The sequence below is a fragment of the Ochotona princeps genome, chromosome 8 (assembly GCF_030435755.1).
Source record: "Ochotona princeps isolate mOchPri1 chromosome 8, mOchPri1.hap1, whole genome shotgun sequence".
NCBI classification, from domain to species: Eukaryota; Metazoa; Chordata; class Mammalia; order Lagomorpha; family Ochotonidae; genus Ochotona; species Ochotona princeps.
The window spans coordinates 62,167,065-62,186,114 of NC_080839.1; the positions used below are offsets into that span (position 1 = coordinate 62,167,065).

Genomic DNA, 19,050 nt, shown 5'->3' on the forward strand with positions numbered 1-19,050 from the left:
ACCTAGGTTTTCATCAAATTTACACAAGCAAATATACTAAAGGAATATGTGTAAACCCAAATAATATAGCACAAATTAAAATGTCCTAAAAGCTCTCCCCAAAATACAAATAAAACACTGATGATAATGCCCAACTGAAAAAGAAACACAAAAACAGCTCATAGAACATAGCTACCAAAAGCTGACAGGCAATCAGGAGCACACGTGGAGCCTCGATCAGCATTTCAAAACAAGCTCAGGCAGGTCCTGCTCAATCTCCCCTCCCCAGAGCAGATAAATTCTGGCCAAATATTTTCCTGACAATTAGCACTACATGCTTCATAGCGTGTAACATGTTTTTGAAGAAATGGTCACATCCAATAAATGCAATATTTCACAGTTACCACTTTTTAAAATAACAGCACATAATATCTACTCCACATTTTTTGAGAATACAGCTGTGTCACTGTTGGCCAAATGGTTACTTTGCTGTACAGTAGGTCATTTGAAACTCATTCCTCCCGACTATAACTGTGTATCCTTTTCTGGCAAATTCTGACTTGCACTTTAACACCAAACAAAAAAACCCTCAAAAAGACAAATCATAGCTAATTCTTAGGAAGTTTTATAAAATAACATCACTTAAATATGAATTACATTTAATCAACAGGATTGAAACTCTAAGGCAGACACCTTTTTTTCTTTTTTTTTTTTTAAACAAGACTAAACTTACGAGGAAGGGGTAAGAACCAGGAATATTTAAGAATCCCGGGAAAGCACTGCTGAACTAGATACACTTCCTTAGGACTCAGAAGTAATGAAACCCCGCTGAGAGTGTGCAGAGCAGAGGCGACTCAGAGCCCCTCCACTGTCTGTATCACTGCATTCCTGGTGACTGGCAGAGACCTCAATAAACACCTATCCGATTAAAAGAAAACAGAACTGGACTAGAATGCTTACCAAAAAAGGAGAAAAAAGACATGCAAAAACTTCAACTAAAACTTAATTACACTTTACAAAAAAAAAAAAAGAAAGAAAGAAAGAAAGAAAAATCACCAGACAGCGTTCCCCAGCGCCTTCCTTCCCCAACTTAATCTACAAGTAGGCTTCTTGGGTATAAGTAATTATCAAAGCTGCATCTGCCTTAGAAGACTGCAGCCCAAATATGAGACACACCCACAATGTTCTGGAGTACACCTATCAACATGAAGGGCGAAAAAGCGCAAAGTTGTGACACGAACAACACATTTGTACAAAGCATAAATTTACAATCTTAAAATACAGAAAAACGGCTAGGCCTAAACTTCCCCCAAGAGTTAACAGAAAACTATCATAACTACCATATTTTCCTGGCAGAGCAAATTCAAAATTACAAAATACTCTTTTTTCAAAGTGATTTTTCTCTGGCCCAGCCAAGGCACTCACAGGTCTGTTAGATCACAAAACCTCATGGCCTGAACCCGGACTGCAGGCACCAGGGGACCTGCCAGGAACGACTGAGTAGCAACAGTACCTAAGCTACGGCTTGCTGCGGGTGGGGGGGCCTTCACATCTGCAGCGAGCCCCAACAGGTACACCCACAGCTGTTTCGGAGGCCAACGCCTGCGTGAGCAGGAAGACAGGTTCCTCCCCCGCCCCAATCATCCACAGCCAGTACACTGCACCGTGGTAGTAAACATTGATCTCCAAGTCACTTGAAAGCAACAGTAGCAGAGACTATGCAACACTATGAACGGTCTGTGACGAGAGCCCCAAACTATTTCAAAAGGCCCAATACACGGGACAACTGGTAATAACGTGGATTTAGCATTAAATGGACAGCGTCAGAGCTGCTCTGATACCCTGTACATGAATCCACCCATTCAACTCCAGGTCTCCACCACCAGCACAAAACCACTCAAAATGAGAAGGGGGCTTGGAGCCTTTTCACGACCGCGAGGCCTTGCTAACAGCTCTTGCACACACGAAAGACGTTCCAACAGACTTGTCTGAAGTTTGTGCAAACATTAAACTGTGCTCTCGCCTACTAAAATCTTCACCCCAAATGCCAACCCCGTGAGCAAGCGCCATCTGATTATTCTCCCCACCCCCCATTTTTTTTTTCTCCCGGGCATCTGCAACCCCGGCCCGAGGTTCTGTGTTCTTATTCCCGTTCCGTACGCCAGATCATCAGTCGTCAGCCCAGTCCCGCTCATTTTGTCCTCAGAGGCTTAGGATAGTCTTCTTCTGGGGGCCCCCGTGTGGAAGTGCAGAGCTGACGAAACGGTCCTACCGAAAGGGCTTTCTTTTTCGTTATTATTTTTTATTTTAATAAAATGCACTCCCGAAACAGCAGTCGGAGGCAGCCAAGGGCAAAACACAAAGAGAGCAGAGGAGACGCGCTAACACACACAATGCCGGTGCAGGCATCTCGGCCTCCCGGCTAGGCCGTCCCCCGCACCCCCACGCTCCCGGGAGTCCGTGGCCACGCAGGCCGCCCGCCGCCCGCCGCCCGGCCCGACTCACCCTCCAGCAGGCGGGTGATGAGGCTGTCCACGTTCAGCTCCCCGTCCGCCATCTTGTCGGCTCCAGACTCCTCTCTCGCAGCCCGCAGCGGGAACAAGGGCTTCTCGGCGACGGTGGCGGCTCGGCGTTCTCTCCCCTACAAGTCACGCGGCGTCTCGACCCTCCTCCCCCCAAAACCCGGCTCCAACTCCCCCAGTTCCCGGACCCTCCCCCCACCCCCTCCCCGCCGAGCAGCGAGAGCGCGCGCACACTCGGAGGGACCCACGGTAAATAAATAAATAAACAGGCGAGGCCCCCCACGAACCCGGCCGCGTCAGACCCCAGCCGAAACCTCCTCCTCCTCCTCCTCCTCGGCACCGCCCAGCTCCGCACAGCTCACCAGCGCCGCCGACCGCCCCACCCGCAGCGCCGCCCGCTCCGCACGGCCCCGGCCCGCCGCCGCGCCACGCAGGGCTGCGCAGGCGCACCGCGCGCTCCCTGGCGTCCCCTCGCCCCGTCCCCCCCTCCCGACCTACTGGCTCTGGCGCAGGCGCACTGGCCGCCGCCTTCGCGCAGGTGCCTGGTGCTGAAGCTCCGCCCGCGTCCACTGCGCAGACTCCCCGTGGCGGCGCAGGCGCCCCGGAGCGGTCCGGGCTCTGGCGCGTCGAGGAGGCTCCTGTGCAGGGGAGTGTGGTGTGTCCTTCCTTCCCCCCGTTGGCCTGTGCTGAGGGAGGCGGAGCGCGCGTGTGTCCCCCTTGGCCTGTGCCAAGGGAGGCGGAGCGCGCGTGTCCCCGCTGGCCTGTGCCGAGGGAGGCGGAGCGTGTGTTCCCCCTTGGCCTGTGCCGAGGGAGGCAGAGCGTGCTTGGCTGGCGTAGTGCTGATGCGCTTCCCGCCTCAAGTTTCTTTTCTTGCCTTCGTTCTGGGTTTGCATGTTCCCGGGTACGTGAGCTGCAAGGACCCCTGTTGGGAATCCAGGTGTGTGGGTGCAAGGTTAAAGTTTGACATTGCGCTAGGAGGGTTCCATACCCTGCCATTCCAGGACAGGGCAAGTTCCCCAGGTGTCCCTGGATGAAAGAAGTGTTCAGGTGGGCCCAGGAAGAGCCAACAGGTATGAAATGACCTGGGCACTGGTGCCTTCCCTCTGTTTAATGTCTGTAAGCACTGTGGATTTCTTTTTCCACAGCGTTTTTCAGTTCACATCTCCATGATGTTGCATAATCATCCAATCTTGTAACTGCATCCAGCTCCCACACAGCCCTGGGAGGATAGAAACACCCTGAGCTTTGTGCCTGTAACCCTCACCACGTGTCAGATATGCAGAACACAGGGAGAGAGGGAACTGGGGAGAGAGGGTTAACCCAACTGTCTTCCCACCAGGTAAGATTACCCCTATAAATGCCATACACCCATTACCTCATGTGGTCTGCAACAGCCTTGTGAGGCAGGTGTTATTATTTCTGCCCTATGGATGAGATTAATGGAGGTGTTGAATACCTTGCCCTGGAATACACGGATAAGCAAGAAAGTTGGGTTTCAAACCCTGACATCTAGGGCCAGGATCTGCACTTCAAGCAGTTGTATCACAGGCTTGGAGAGGACAAGTAACTTGTGAAGGGGAAAAGTCATTGTGCAGCGACACTGTGTAATGTCCAGGTCTTTTCTCTACTTCACTCTGCTTCGGGATCTCGCTGTGGATTGATGGTGAGCATAGAACAGGTCCCGACCTGTACTCGTGGTCCTGTCCAGAGTGCTCTTCACAGACTGCAGTTTACACAGATTGCTGCTAGCTCATCTCAGAGCATCAAGGGTGAAGAAATGGTTCTTGGCTGTTTTGTTGAAGTGTGTTCATTTGCACTACCCTGCTTGATTGCAGAAGACATGATTGAATGTATCTTAGGTAAATTCAAAGTAAATGTGGGGCATGTGTCTGGCCTAGTGGTTAAGTCTCCAGTGAAGACGTGTGTCCTGGATTGCAGTGCCTTCCTTGCAGTTCTGTCTCTGGCTTCTGATTCCGGCCTCTTGCTGGTGCAGACCTGGGGAGGCAGTCAGGTATGGCTTCAGCAGTTGAGTCCTTCGTACCCACAGGGAGACCTGGATGTGAGTTCCTGACTCCAGGCTCTGGCCAGGACTGTTGTTGCTAGGTGTGGGAAGAAAAATCAGTGAATGGAAGCTCTCACTTTGTTCTTTCTCTCGCTTCCTTTTAAGTAAATAAATACAGTTATAGAGAAAAATGGGACAAAAAAAAAAAAAAGGAAACACTAACAGTTGTGTACACAAAATACACGCACTACCCTGTTGGTGTTTTTAGAAACAGGCCACAAATAGGACAGTGAGCTTTCTAGAAATGAAGGAAAAGATTGATTACAAGCGGAGTCATGTTTGGCTGAGCTGGGACTGGTGTTCGAATCCAGCAAGCAGCCTGTGGAGTCGTGTGCCACTTTCCCAGCTCTCTCTCTCTTTTTTTAAAGATTCATTTATTTTTATTAAAAAGTCAGATATATATAGAGGAGGAGAGACAGAGAGGAAGATCTTCCGTCTGATGATTCACTCCCCAAATGAGCGCAATGGCCGGTGCTGCGCTGATCCAAAGCCGGGAACCAGGAACTTCTTCCGGGTCTCCCACACGGGTGCAGGGTCCCAAAGCCTTGGGCCATCCTCAACTGCTTTCCCAGGCCACAAGCAGGCAGCTGGATGGGAAGTGGAGCTGCTGGGATTAGAACCAGTGCCCATATGGGACCCTGGGGCGCATTCAAGGTGAGGACTTTAGCCACTAGGCCACGCCACCAGGCACTTCCCCAGCTCTCTTTAAGAGGGAAACAGAGTGCTTGCCAGCTCTCAGATAGGTGTCTCTTGATCCTCCTGGTTTTTTTTGTTTGTTTGTTTTGTTTTTCTTTTTTAAAAAATTCATTAATTACATTGTATTATGGTGACACAGTTTCATAGGTACTTGGATTCTCCCCACCCCTCCCCAAACTCTCCCACCATGGTGGATTCCTCCACCTTGTTGCATAACCACAGTTCAAGTTCAGTTGAGATTCCCCCATTGCCAGCAGATCCTCCTGTTTTTACGGGGCCCATGAATTCCATGGAAAAGCACCTTGAACCCTGTCCGTGATTACGGTTCCAGTATATGCTGACATGTCTAAAGCACAAGAGACACTCCAAGGGAACTGGTCTACCCAGAAAGAAGTGAGCCTCCTAGAGGAACTGGCTGTGAGTAGGGCAGAAAGAGGCCAGTGTCAGGCGTGATCTGCTGGTTGGCAGAGACTGGAGAGTGGCTGTGTGTGTTGCCTGCTGCAGTCACCTCCCCAGCTAGGGATCCTGGGAAAGAACCACTGGCCACTATTAAAACAAGACAGCTTCATCATTTGGGTCCCAACCAACCTTTTTTTTTTTTTTTTTCTTTTTTTTTTAAATTTTCCTTTGGTGGGGTCTTTCTCCAAAAGAAGTGTGGAAGATTTTGGAATCCTTGAAGTCAGTCAGATGTACATCTATATGTTACTTAACATTCAGCAGCTTTTGGGCTGCTTCACTGTACTTCTAAACATCAGACAAATGTTCACAAGATGTGCGATACACATTTGCCACTAAAGTAGCCCACTCACTTGTTTTCCCCAGAGTAGAAGGTGTTTTCAAGGAAATCTGGAAAATGAAGAAAATGTGAAAAATCTCAGCAGCCATCTCTTTGCAATCTAATTTCTGAATAGTGGTAACTGAACAACTCCCGGCATATCCCCAGGCTTTGTGAGACACTGGAGTTCATGTCATCTTCTTCCTTTGCAGGAGCCTGAAATGCCTGTGAGAGGGCACCCTGCACTTCCTGTTGGGCTTCCTCACTGCAGGGGGCTTGAGGTATCAGGATGTGGGGGTCTGGTTAAAGTTGTGATCTTGTGTTTGCTTAACTAACAGGTGCTGCTGGAGACCACAGATGCTACACTTACATACAGCATGTGCTGCCATCACACTGTGTGAGACCAGAGAGATGTTGCTGTGGACTGCTGTCAGACAAGGTACAGTGAGACCTCGTGAATCCAGGTAAGAAACATAGGAAGACTTTACTAAGAGAGGCTTTTCTTCAGTGACTCTCGAAATTGGTCAATAACTAAAACGGTGTGAAATGAGTAGTTGTAGACTCCTGGCTTAGGCATGGACCAGCGCTGGTTGTTGTAGTCATTTGTGGGGTGAACCAGCTCTTGGAAGATTTGTCTCTCCCTCTTTCAGATAAATAATAACTAAAATCTTAAAAAGTACAGTTGGATAAAGAGCTCTCACAAATGATGACTGACAAATTATTAAAGAGTTTGTCTGTGTCCTTTTCACCCCTTGTAATTACATGACAGGGCCAGATGTCGATTTAGGTCAGTCCTAGTTTATTACGATAGAACTAAGTCATACACATTTGTGACAATATTTATCCTTCAGCTGTTCTGTTCTGCTTATCCAAACCAGAATCCAGGAAATAACTATTATTAATGAAGAAAAGTATACAAAATGTGGAAGATGTGAATGTTTTGTTTCTCATGATAGTTGTTTTTGCACATGGTGTATATAAGTGATGCGTGACTCACCCTTTTGGTTGGAGAAGGTTTACTTCTGAGTGGTTTCATGCTTCTGTGTCATAAAACAGAAAGCATTGCATTTCTTGAGTTAGGTACCCAGCTGTGTAAGAACACATTACAGCAAAAAGCCTGAATCCCCTAAAACTCAAGCCAAGTGTGCTGAACTGTAACAATAGTTCCCCAGAGTCACGTCCAACACCAGGAAATAATTTTACCTGGAAAACACAGGTGAAATACAATGTTGTGAAATACAATGTTTATGAGTTATTTCAATCTTGATTTAAACCAAGTCCAGTCTGTTGTAAATACACTTTTTTTAAAGACTTATTTTATTTATGTGAAAGACAGAGTTACAGTGAGAAAGGTGAATAGAAAGAGGTCTTCCATCTGTTGGTTCACTCCCCAAATGGTCACAGCAGCTGGGGCTGCAACAGGTTGAAGCCAAGAGCCAGGAATTTCTTTCTGATCTGCCACATGGGTGCAAGGACCCACGGTCTTGAGTCAGCCTCTGCTGCTTTCATAGGCACATCAGCAGGGAGCTAGATCAGAAGTGGACCATCCAGGACTCAAACTGGCACCCGTATGGGATGTTGGCGCTAAAGGTGGCAACTGAACTTGCTATAGCACAGTGCTCATCTCCTGTAAATAAATTCTGAATTCAGATGTCCTGTGGCACTGGTTACTTAGGAAATCTCAAAGTGAATAAAGCTCTAGAGTAAAATGAATAAGGAACCAATGAAGCATGTATGAACCAGCATGTCTGAACCTAAACCAAAGAAAACACAACTTCCCAACAAAAATTTTGAGTAGTTTCATGACTGTTTGGGAAAATGAGGACAAAATGATTTGGATAGTGAGGGAGTCATTGGCTTGGAAGTAAAAGCAGCTAAGTAACTTCAGGCAAATCCATCACATACAAAATGTGTCCATTAACAAATGGTCTCCAAAGTAGCTCTCACAAGACCTTGGTTAGAAAATACACAAATGAAGCCCAAAATATAACATGAAGTGTACAAGCCATCCCCAACTTAGAAACTGGATCAACTCCAGAAGGCCAATCGTTTGGAATGCAGAGTACATTTTCCCACAAAGAGCATGGTACAAATGGTGGTTAAATTCCCAGATCAGTCTGCAAAATTAATTTAATCCTTAGTGCAACTGAGCACAAGTATCCATGGTAATATGGGTTCCAACCACCAATTATAGAAAAGTTTAAGGGGAAAGCTCATTGGAGATTCTGATCAGCAAGGCAAAAAATACCTCCTAGGGTTTTTTTTTTTTTTTTTTTTATAACTACTCTGAGCCACAGGCGAAAAGACATCCCAATTCTAAGTCACAGACAGACCTGGGCCCAACACAGGGTGAGGGCTTGCCTGGGAGCTTCATGAGGGGTGCTTGGAACCCTCTGAGTCCATGTAGAAGCTGGGCGGACTGGATTCAGTGCCTGGGATCTGGGGTTCTTGTTGCCAGGGAGGAGTTGATTTCTGAATCAGCAGGGAATGGGAGGACAGAAGAGAAAAAGACCATGTTGGAAACTTTTTAAAAGTAATACAGTTACTTTTAATCTCATTTACTTTGTAGTTGATGTTGAAATTTAGACAGGTTAAGGTGTATTTATCAAAAAGTCAAACTAGGACTTAAAGTTCTCTGTCCCTATCACCTGGATTTTACTTGAAAGACACCACACTTTGAAAGGAACGTCCCTTTTCCCCCACCTCCTGTCTGCACCAGAATCCAAAATCCCCTGTCCATCCTTAATCCTGCTTTTCATTCTTTTCTCTTTCGGGGCAACTGTGTGAATAATTAGCATAACTTTCCTGTCTTGTCCCCTGTGTTTTAACAGTGCCACCAACTCAAAGAATGATTTCCTAGTTACTAAAAAGGAGCTTTTGTGGCCCATCATATTCCGGTTCTCATCAAGGTTTGAACAAAACAATCAGAACTTTAGTTATATTAGGGTTACTTCTAGTAGTAGTGATCTTGTTAGAACAGCCAGAAGAAGGGCTTGCATCTCAATGCTCAGGTGGCATGTGTTGCTCCTTTTATATACTTTTAATTTATTTGAAAGGCTGAACAGCCAAGAGACAGATCTTCCATCTGCTATTTCACTCCCCGAATGGCTTAGGCCATGCCAAAGCCATGAGCCTGGGACTCCATCAAGGTCTTCCACATGGTGACAGGGGCCTAATTACTGGGGCCACCTTCCACTGCTTTCCCAGGTGCATTAGCAGGAAGTTGGATTAGAAGTGGAGCAGGAGTGATTTGGGACCCTGCACCTTGTAGAAGACCCAGAGGAGGCTCTTGGCTCCTGGCTTTGGATCAGTTCAGCTCCAGCCATTGCAGACATTTGGGGAGTGGACCAGTGGTTTGAAACTCTGTCTCTCCTCCCTATAAATTTGCTTTTTCTATGAAAATAATTAAATCTTAAAAAATAAAAAACAAAGCAAAAAAAAGTGTAGCAGTGGAAACTCAAACCAGTGTTCCAATGTGGAATGCCAGTGTCCCAAGCAGCTGTTTGTTTAACGTGCTGTGACACTGTGCCTGCCCGGGCTGTTGCTCCTTTGTCAGAAAGGCTCCCGGTGGGAGGCTCCTAACTATGCCTGTGTTGGGCATTTAACTGACATAATTATATTGAATCCCTCTGAAAATTTCACATAATAAGTCATTTATCTTCTGTAGGTATGGGAATAAAGGCCACCACTCGTTTCAAAGCCCTGGTTAGAATACCCGGGCAGCATTACTTGGAGGTGGGCATTTTTAAGTAGGTGCATCATCTTTGGTTCTCTGCTGTGAGAGGAAATGAGACGAAGTGAGTAGGGGATGGAGTGAGTGGGGATATAAAATGTTTTGCTGCAAGGATCGTCAGTGTTTAGCAGGCAAGTACAGGGTGGGGGTGGAGTTGTGTAAAATGAGGATGAAGGTGAGAGATCATCCTTGGCCACCCTGCAGGAAGAGGGTGGAGAGTGGCTGCCTTGCCTACCCAAGGGCCTCTCTGGCCGGGTGAACAGACACTCACAGAGAAAACCCTTGTTGTTCTGTATGTCTTGTCTCTGGCCTGCATGATTCGTGCCTGATGGTTCAGATTTTGAACGTCTCAGAATTCCTAAGACAGGGAAGACAAAGTGGTCAGACTAGACTTTCCTACCACACAGATGCCAACAAGGAATTTGACTGCTTTTTAGAGTATTGTGGGATTTAGATTAGTGGCTTTCAGTGAAAGTGGCTGTGTGTTTATTGTAAGAATCACCTAGGAAACTTTTTCAAAAAGAAAACAGAACAGAACAAAATGCTGTGCTCGAATTCTGTCCTCCCCCAGGAACGTTGGGGGTAGAAGAATATACATTTTGAAACAATGCCTCAGGGACTTCTCATGGTGATCCACGCCATCCCTCTCTCACTGTTTGCTGATACAGATCAGGAATAATAAAACAAAACACGTCAAGACTACAGGGCGGGCTTTTCTTGTGAAGGGGTTGTTTCTGGCTAAGTGTGTGAATGAGTGGGTTGAGTGGGATGCCTGGAGCAGAGGCTGTATGGGAGGAAGCAGGAGGAACCAGGGTGGAGTAATTAAGGTGGGACACTCAGGAACTGAAATATGGAGTGGGAGAGTTTAATCCTGATGCTGTTTGAAACAGGAAATGATTCCCAGATTCATTCATTCAAGAAATATTTATCAGGTATCCATTGCGCATTGGATACTGTGTCATGTACTGGAGATAGAGCAGAGAACAAAATAAAGTTTTTTCCCTCATCAAGCTGATGTTCTTCTGGTCAGAGAGAGCTAGGGAGATAAGACCATCCAGTTTTGCCTGGGAGTTTCTGTTTTTGTTTTCAGCACCAATAGCATCAACTTAGCACCTGAAAATCTGCTCAGGATCTTCCTGGGCCAACAAAGATGGTTGATTCTCTGTGTGTGTGTTTTCCCACTTCTAAGGGCCATGAAGAAAAATAAAGCAGGATAAGAAGCACTAAAGAGGAATGCCGCACAGGGCTGTCAGGGCAGATCCTTCTCCATGGGAGAATGCCGAGCCCTCAGGCCCTGACCAGTGCCTCAAGGCCCCACCTCTCCGTGCTGTTTGTGAAGGGGGTGGCATTTACAGCACTTGAAAGTTGGAGGACGCGTTCTTACCATAGCAACAGGACAGTGAAGGACAGCAAAGGTTCTAGCTCATCTTTCCCTCATTGAGTTTCCCAGTAAGAAATCCTCCCTTGGTTGCCACCACCCAGACATTGCAAAAGAAAAGAATGTGTTATATTCTTTTCCCGTGATTGAGAGGTAAGACCAGGAAACCTGGGCTGCTGCAGGCCCAGGCTCATCTCCAACCTGCAGGTCACATCTCTGAGCAGCTCTTTTAGGCACTGGTGGTCTTCCAGAAAAAACAGTGGTGCCAAGGTGCTGGGGTTCGGAACACCAAGCTAGGGAGAGGCGTTTGAGTTAATTCTCTCCCCCTTGGATTCTGTGTGTGTGTTGCTTGGCGATCGGTGTTGCCTGTGTCAGTGCGCTCCTTGACCTTGCGTTCCATAGCCACTTATCCTGTACATGCCTTTCTGTGTGTTGGCAAAACCTACCTTGTTGTCATTTTTTTCCTTCTTCATTGAGACAGATTCTGTGCAAATATGCCCTTCTTTTTCACCCTCCAGCCAGTCACGTGACTACATCACTTCACTGCTTGCATACCTCAGGTCCTCGGCATCATCCTCAGGATAACACCTCACTCCCTGAGCTGCTGTTCAGAGCTTGGCACACAGTCGTCATGAACTTCCTCCCACCCCTGAACCAGCCCTCCCCCTCCATCCCTGCCAAGCTCAAAGTGACTCCCGGTGGCCCTATGGTACTCTGACTTGCCGATGCTTGAATCCCTATCACCTTTATACAGAATGAACCAGGTATTACATATAAGGGTTCAGAACCCGAGCTCTGGAGCTTTCTACTCTGCATGGCAATCCCAGCCCTGCCACTTTGCCAGCAGGGCCTAATAATTAGGCATTAATTAAATAAACTATGATTGTTCCCTATTCTGGAATGCTATGACTTTTGGCAAGTTATTTTATCTTTGTGTGTCGGGGATAATAGTAGCTCCTTCATCACAGGGCTGTGTGTTCAGAACTACTGCAAGCACCTAGATGGCACTTCCCACGTAGGAAGCCCTCCAGCAATCCTGCCTGTAATGATGACATCTGTCTGCCTGTGTACCACTTCCTTGAAGGATGAGATTATATTTTTTCTTAAACCGCTTCTCTCCTCTTAATAAAGACATGAGTAAATCTTTTAAAAGTCTGTGTTTTAAAATTCACTCCTATTAAAAATATGAAAGGATGAGTTATTAACTCATTAAAAGGATATATTTTATTATGCCTTTGTTAGCTGAAACCCATTTATTTATTTATTTATTATTTTTTAAAGATTTTATTATTATTGGAAAGCCGGATATACAGAGAGGAGGAGAGACAGAGAGGAAGATCTTCCGTCTGATGATTCACTCCCCAAGTAAGCCGCAACGGGCCTGTGCGCGCCGATCCGAAGCCAGGAACCAGGAACCTCTTCCGGATCTCCCACGCGGGTGCAGCGTCCCAATGCATTGGACCGTCCTCGACTGCTTTCCCAGGCCACAAGCAGGCAGCTGGATGGGAAGTGGAGCTGCCGGGATTAGAACCGGCGCCCATATGGGATCCTGGGGCTTTCAAGGCGAGGACTTTAGCTGCTAGGCCACGCCGCCAGGCCCAAACCCGTTTATTTATTTACTGAGAGGTAGAGAGAGAGCTTTCCACTGGCCTGCAGTGATGGGTGCTGGGCTGAAGCCAGGAACCAGAAACTCAGTCCAATTCTCCCACCCGAGTGGCAGAGAATCTGCTACTTGAACCAACCCAGCTGATTCTCAGCTGTGCATTAGATGCTGGATTCGGGGGCAGCGCAGGGATTCAAACCCACGCCCTGTGATGTGGGATGTGGGTTTCTTTCTTTTTTTTTTTTTAAAGATTTATTCATTTTATTACAAAGCCAGATATACACAGAAGAGGAGAGACAGAGAGGAAGATCTTCCGTCTGATGATTCACTCCCCAAGTGAGCCGCAACAGGCCTGTGCTGCGCCGATTCAAAGCCGGGAACCTGGAACCTCTTCCGGGTCTCCCACGCGGGTGCAGTGTCCCAATGCATTGGGCCGTCCTCAACTGCTTTCCCAGGCCACAAGCGGGGAGCTGGATGGGAAGTGGAGCTGCCGGGATTAGAACCGGCGCCCATATGGGATCCCGGGGCTTTCAAGGCGAGGATTTTAGCCGCTAGGCCACGCCGCCGGGCCCGGGATGTGGGTTTCTTAACTGGCAGGCTAAGCATCTGCCATTACCCACTGAGTTCTTGACTGTAATATTTTCACAATCTTGTTCATAAAAAAGCTCATATTTTAATTAACATTTTTTGTAAACTTTTAAATTTTAATTTAAAATTTCCCTGGAAGGAATGGCTATTTATAAAAACAGAATTATCAGTTAATGACAGAAGTAGTTCACAGATTGTTCCTCACTAAAATTTACCCAACCAACTTAAATGTTCAGCAGTAGGAAACTAAACACGGCATTTTTGTGTAGCTGATTAAGATGTGACCAATAAATATCATGTTTCTCCATGGTTCACCATTTGTTTCTTTGTCATTTCTATTTTTTGATAATTTAGTGTGTTATGGAGTGATACATTAATAGCATTCTCATTCCCATTTCAAATAAACTTTCCATTTTTGAAATGGTGGTTCATATTATAATGTATTTATAGTGAAGCACAAGTTTCTCATTCATTTTCCTTGATTATTTATGAGATATAGTTGCATATTGACTGAACACGTTTGTGTCTGTATGTTTGTACCATTTTCCTTCAGCATATTTAAATGTGATGCTCCTGTTGCAATATTTAGCCTATGTGATTTTCTTCCTCTGTGTTTTCCATGTTTTTGATACGGTTTCTTTGCATTGATCTATTTTGTCTCTTCCAAGAGCCTTCATTAAGGAAAGAGTGGAATGTTAGAGCTTAGGGGAACTTTAACCTCATGATTTTTATTCTTTTAAAATATTTTTTGTTGTTTATTGTCACCTATTTAAGAGACACAGAGAGAAATCTCCCGTTCGTTGGTTCACTCCCCAAATGCCCACAACACTGAGGGCTGTCAGGTTGAAGCCTGGGACTCAAAGCCACCCAAGAACTTGAGCTGTTATTTGCTGCCTTCCATGATCCATCAGCAGGAAGCTGCATCAGAGATAGAGCAGGGGGCCTGCTGTGATAGCTCAGATGGCTAACCCTTAGGCTTTCAGTGCCAGTATAGACAACGGCTGAGAGGAAGATCTTCCCTCCCATGATTCACTCCCCAAATGGCCTCAATGGCCACAGCTGAGCTGATTCAAAGCCAGGAGTTGAGCTTCTCCTGAGTCTCCCATGTGGGTTCAGGGTCTCAAGACTTTGTGCCATCCTTGACTGCTTTCCCAGGTCACAAGAAGGGAGGTGGATAGGAAGCGGGGCTTCCAGTACACGAACTGGTGCCCATATGGATCCTGGTGCCTACAAAGTGAGGACTTTTAGCTGCTAGGCTACCGCACCAGTCCCCCTTTATTCTTTTTATAAATGAAAAAGCTGAGGGTCTGAGATAGAGACTTAATGTGCTCTTTTACTCGAAACAGATTTTCTCCTGCATCTGTGGGAAATAAAATATTTTCTATTATTTTTGAATCTGATTGTTCCTGTAGGGAATGAAATTTGTGCCACGAACTAAACCATAATGTAATGTTTAAACTGCTTAAATCTTAAGAAAACATTTGTTTAGCACCTGCTCAGCAGGTGGTGTATTGGGTTGTGTGTTGCATGTGTGTATCGGTGTATATTGGTGTATATCAGTGGGCCGTGTGTATTGATGGGTGTGTGAGCCTAGTAAGAGAGGTGACAGCTGCATCTTCAAAAGTCTTTTCTATGCTCCGATATAATCTATGATGATGACATCACAGGGTTACTCTAACAGTGAAAAACTAGAAATAAGTTAATGCCTAGGCATATGTTAAAGGATTTATTGTACTTACATGTGGTGGAACACAATGAACTAATTATACTTCACATTATAGAAGAATATTTAGTGATGGATATACATAATATTGCTAAATGGAAAAAAGTAAAGAAGACCTAAATAAAAGACATGGATAAGATGTTCAAAATAGTTAAGATTTGATATTTTGAAAGAGTGGCAGAGAATGACAGAGACAAAGGGAGTCAGAGATCTGTCCACTAGTTTACTCCCCAAATGGCCACAACAGTCAGTGCTGTGAGCCAGGTTGAAGCCAGAAGCCAGGAACTCCCTCCTTGTCCCCCACATGGCTGGCGGGATCCCAGCTCCTTGGGCCGTCATCTGGGGCCTCCCAGAGCATGTGAACAGGGAGCTGGATGAGGAGCAGAGTGAGGGATTCTGGCTAGCACAGCACTATGTGTTGTGGGTATTCCAAGCAGTGGCTTAACACACTGGCCACAGTGTCCCCCTTCCTGGCAACTTATCTTAACTGGCCAAAATTTTAAAACTAGGCTCCATATTCTTCAGTAGAGAAATTGATGAATTGTAAGATATTCATATGATAGAATTTTACACAGCAAAAACATTCCACAACATTCTACTACACATAACTTCTTGGTTAAGTCTTACATACATGTTATTGAGTGGGAAAAAACATAAAAGGTATGTGATATGCATCTTCATTTATATGAAATCTAAAAATAGGTAGAGCTAATCAAAAATGATAATGTCAAAATACGATTTACTTCTGGGGCACAAGGATATTGACCTAGAAGGAAAAAATGAGAACTTTCTAGAGAGATGTATTTTTATCTAAATGGTAGTTGAACATGTACATATTTGCAGAAAAGTGTGTCAAAATGCACATTTAATCTTAGTGCACTTTATTATGTACATTATACCTCCATAAAGAGCAGTACAGAACATTTTAATTTTCTTCTTAATTTCTAAATGTTCTCACCTTTCTCCTTGGGTATGTTTTCCAAAATGTCTGAAATGGAGATATGTATGTTTTAATGAGAGGGAAACAAGAGAAGTTGATATTTTTTAAAAACCTGAATCTCTACCTCACTTGTTATTGCCTGAGCCCTGGACCCAGCTAAAAATAGTTTAAAGACTTGCCAACTGGGAGCTGAGCTATGTTTAGCCGGAACAGGCAGACGAGGGAATGAAGTAGGATGCAGACCCATGGACGCTTTGGGTCTGGTAGGGATGGCTGTCCCAGGGGGTTGTTCAGGTCACACCTGTTGTCAGTAGCTCCGCCTGTTTCAGTCAGCTCCCGGTGGAGGGAAGTGGAGATGGGAGGGAGGGACAGAGTCCCTGGGAAGCAGGCCAGACAATAAAGGAACTCAGAGGAGTCCAACCCTGGCTAATCATGTCTCTTCACCAGGTGAGAGTTTTAGTTTTTACTTTTACAAAAATAGATTCCTTTCCCAGCAACTGGATTTTTAAATGTTATCAACTATGTTTAGGGGCACCAGGTGCAGAAGTATTTTGAGTGCCAGGGTGAAAACATCCCCAGTGGTTTTACTGCTGAATTGGCCCAAGTTGGGGAGTTAACGTCTCTTAACTCCTCCATCCTTTGCTGTGCTCATGTAAGAGGTAGGTCTGGTTAGGATAATTATGCACGTCACAAGGCTGATTTGAGGCTTAATTAATGATCCCAGCTCACTTTGAAGAATTCAGATGAATACACAGTTGATAGGGAGGGTGTTTCTTCCATGATCTACTTACCAACTCCAGCACGATAGGAAGCCTGGTGTGTATGTGTGTGTGCTGCTCCATTTCCAAATGTCCTAGCAAGGCATCTGCAAGGTTGTTCCCAACGTAATTAGAATGGCTGTCACTCAGCCAAATGAGCAGACTGTGTTTCCATATTTTGTTCATTTTTGAAAGGAAAGTGTAAATAGGAGGTAAGTCATAAGAGGTGACAGACAATGTTTTGCAGAGATAACTAAACAACTCAGCATGCCGCTGTTGTTAGTAGATAGAACACATCTAGTTTTAGTCCCAAAGTAGGATACAGGTAGGGCACAAATGTGGCAGACTCCGAGAACAAAGGTGAGCGTTAAGTCAAATGTTGTTACTGCCATGGCATCTTTTACATGGAAAAGCGGAAACTTTGCAATGTCACCAACCAAAAGCCATCTGAGAGGTGGTACCAAGATGCTGTCCAGGTGTGGTCCCTCAGTACAGAACCAATCAATGTGACTGTGCTTGAATAAAAAATCAGATCTGTGAGCAAACAGGAATGTGGTGGGCTGCAGAGTGATCGTGAAAATGATGATGGTGACAGTGGTGTCAAAGTAGCAAAGGCATGTTGAGGATTTATTATGGCTAGATGCTGTTCTAAGGACTTTACATGTCTTGGCTCATGTGCTGCCTACCATAACTCTGCGATATGGAACCTGTTATTATCCCTTTACAGACAAGGCATTGGAGGCTTGGAGAGCTCAGGAACTGACAGCTCAAAGTTACACAGCTTAACAAAAAGCAGTGTTTTTATTTTTAACATTAGTGTGCATTAAAGTACTCTACAAAAGTAGCTAAAATTTATACTTCCAGCCTAAGACCGAAACTTTGGATTCAAGCCAGGGGTTTTGGTTGCAAGGGTTTAAGAGTCTGCTGAGGTACAGCATCCCATATTCAAGGGGCGTTGAATTCTGGCTGCTCCTCTTCCCACCCAGCTCTCTGTTAATACCTGGGATAGGAGCCTCTGTCAACCACATGAAAGATCTGGATGGAGATTCAGGCTCCTGGCTTCAGCCTGGCTTATCCCGAGCTGTACTGTCCATTTGCGGAGTGACCCAGGAGCTGGAGGGTCAGTCTGGCCCCCTCCTCTCTCTATTTGCTACTGCCTTTCAATTAAATAATAATTGAATCTCTTTAAAAAGCAGCAATTCTCAAAAAAAGTAATTTCTGGTTCAGAAGTGTCTGGTTCAGATGGAGCTTAAAAATAGATGTCAAAAATGTTTGTTTTCATCTTGAACAGCAAAATGAGAGACAGAGGCAGAAACACACACACAGGCACACGCACGCGCGCACACACAGAATCAATCATCTGTTTACTGACTCACTTCTCTAATGCCTACAGTAGCCAGGGTTGGATGAGGCCAAAACCAGGAGCCTAAGACTCCATCTGGGTTTCCTTCACAGGTGGTAGGGACCCAAGCATTTGAGCCATTATCTACTGCCGCCCAGGATGCAGGAAACTCGACTGAAAGCCGAGCATCTGGACTCAATGGCACTCTAGTATGGGATGTAGGCTTCTCAAGCAGCAACTTACCTGTAATGCCACAATGACCATCCTAGAAAAATGGGATTTTTATTTAATGAGTAATCTTTGGGAAATGGTAGTTCAGATCTAGAAAAGGGAGAGGGTGGGAACAAGAACTAAATAGTTTCCTAAATAGCTTTTCCTACCAAGGAGAGCATGTGCTGACCAACAGATATGCGTTTTAGCGCTACAATTCTAATTCTCCCAGGTAATGAATAAGTGGCATTGTATCCTATTAATCTGTCCATTCTAACTCTGATGAATGTGACTGCACATGCTCCAGAACCATCTCTCCCCAAAACAAAGTGAGAACAACAAATTTCTGAATCTGCAAATGGCAGGGCCAGGTTGTTTGGAAATCTCCATTCTTCTCACATACCACACAGCTGGAAGGCATATTTGGAGATTTGAAAATCTGACCTCCATCCTTCCAAAAGAGGCAAGTTTATCAAATTTAATAAAATACTTTATGAAAAATCATTCACTTGATTTTACCCTCCAAACTTTGGTTTCCAAATGTGTGTGACATCTAAGATATTGAGCAATGTGGTGATAAATTTTTAACATCCTTGCTCTTTTCAAATGCTACTTGTTTTGGTTTGATATAAGAGATACTTAACACACACAGGGGAAAACAGAAATTTGAACATAATCAGGGACAATGCTGTAGGAACTGGACTTACCTTTCCTATTACATACTTTTTATTTTTTAAAAGA

General features: G+C 45.3%; 1 protein-coding gene across 2 annotated transcripts in view; it reads right to left on the reverse strand.

Moving 5' to 3' along the window:
* Positions 1-2,986, reverse strand: part of PPP1CB (protein phosphatase 1 catalytic subunit beta) — a 39,231-nt gene extending 36,245 nt beyond the window's left edge. The window contains exons 1-2 of one of the 2 annotated variants that reach the window (XM_058668133.1): positions 2,864-2,986; positions 2,485-2,620 (exon numbers count right to left, since the gene is read on the reverse strand). In XM_058668133.1, coding sequence (XP_058524116.1) covers positions 2,485-2,536 — 52 coding nt within the window. In that variant the 5' untranslated portion in view covers positions 2,537-2,620; positions 2,864-2,986. Of the gene's footprint in view, positions 1-2,484; positions 2,621-2,788 lie in introns of both variants that reach the window. The other variant, XM_058668132.1, reaches the window with a different exon arrangement.
* Between the last annotated feature and the right edge of the window lie 16,064 nt (positions 2,987-19,050).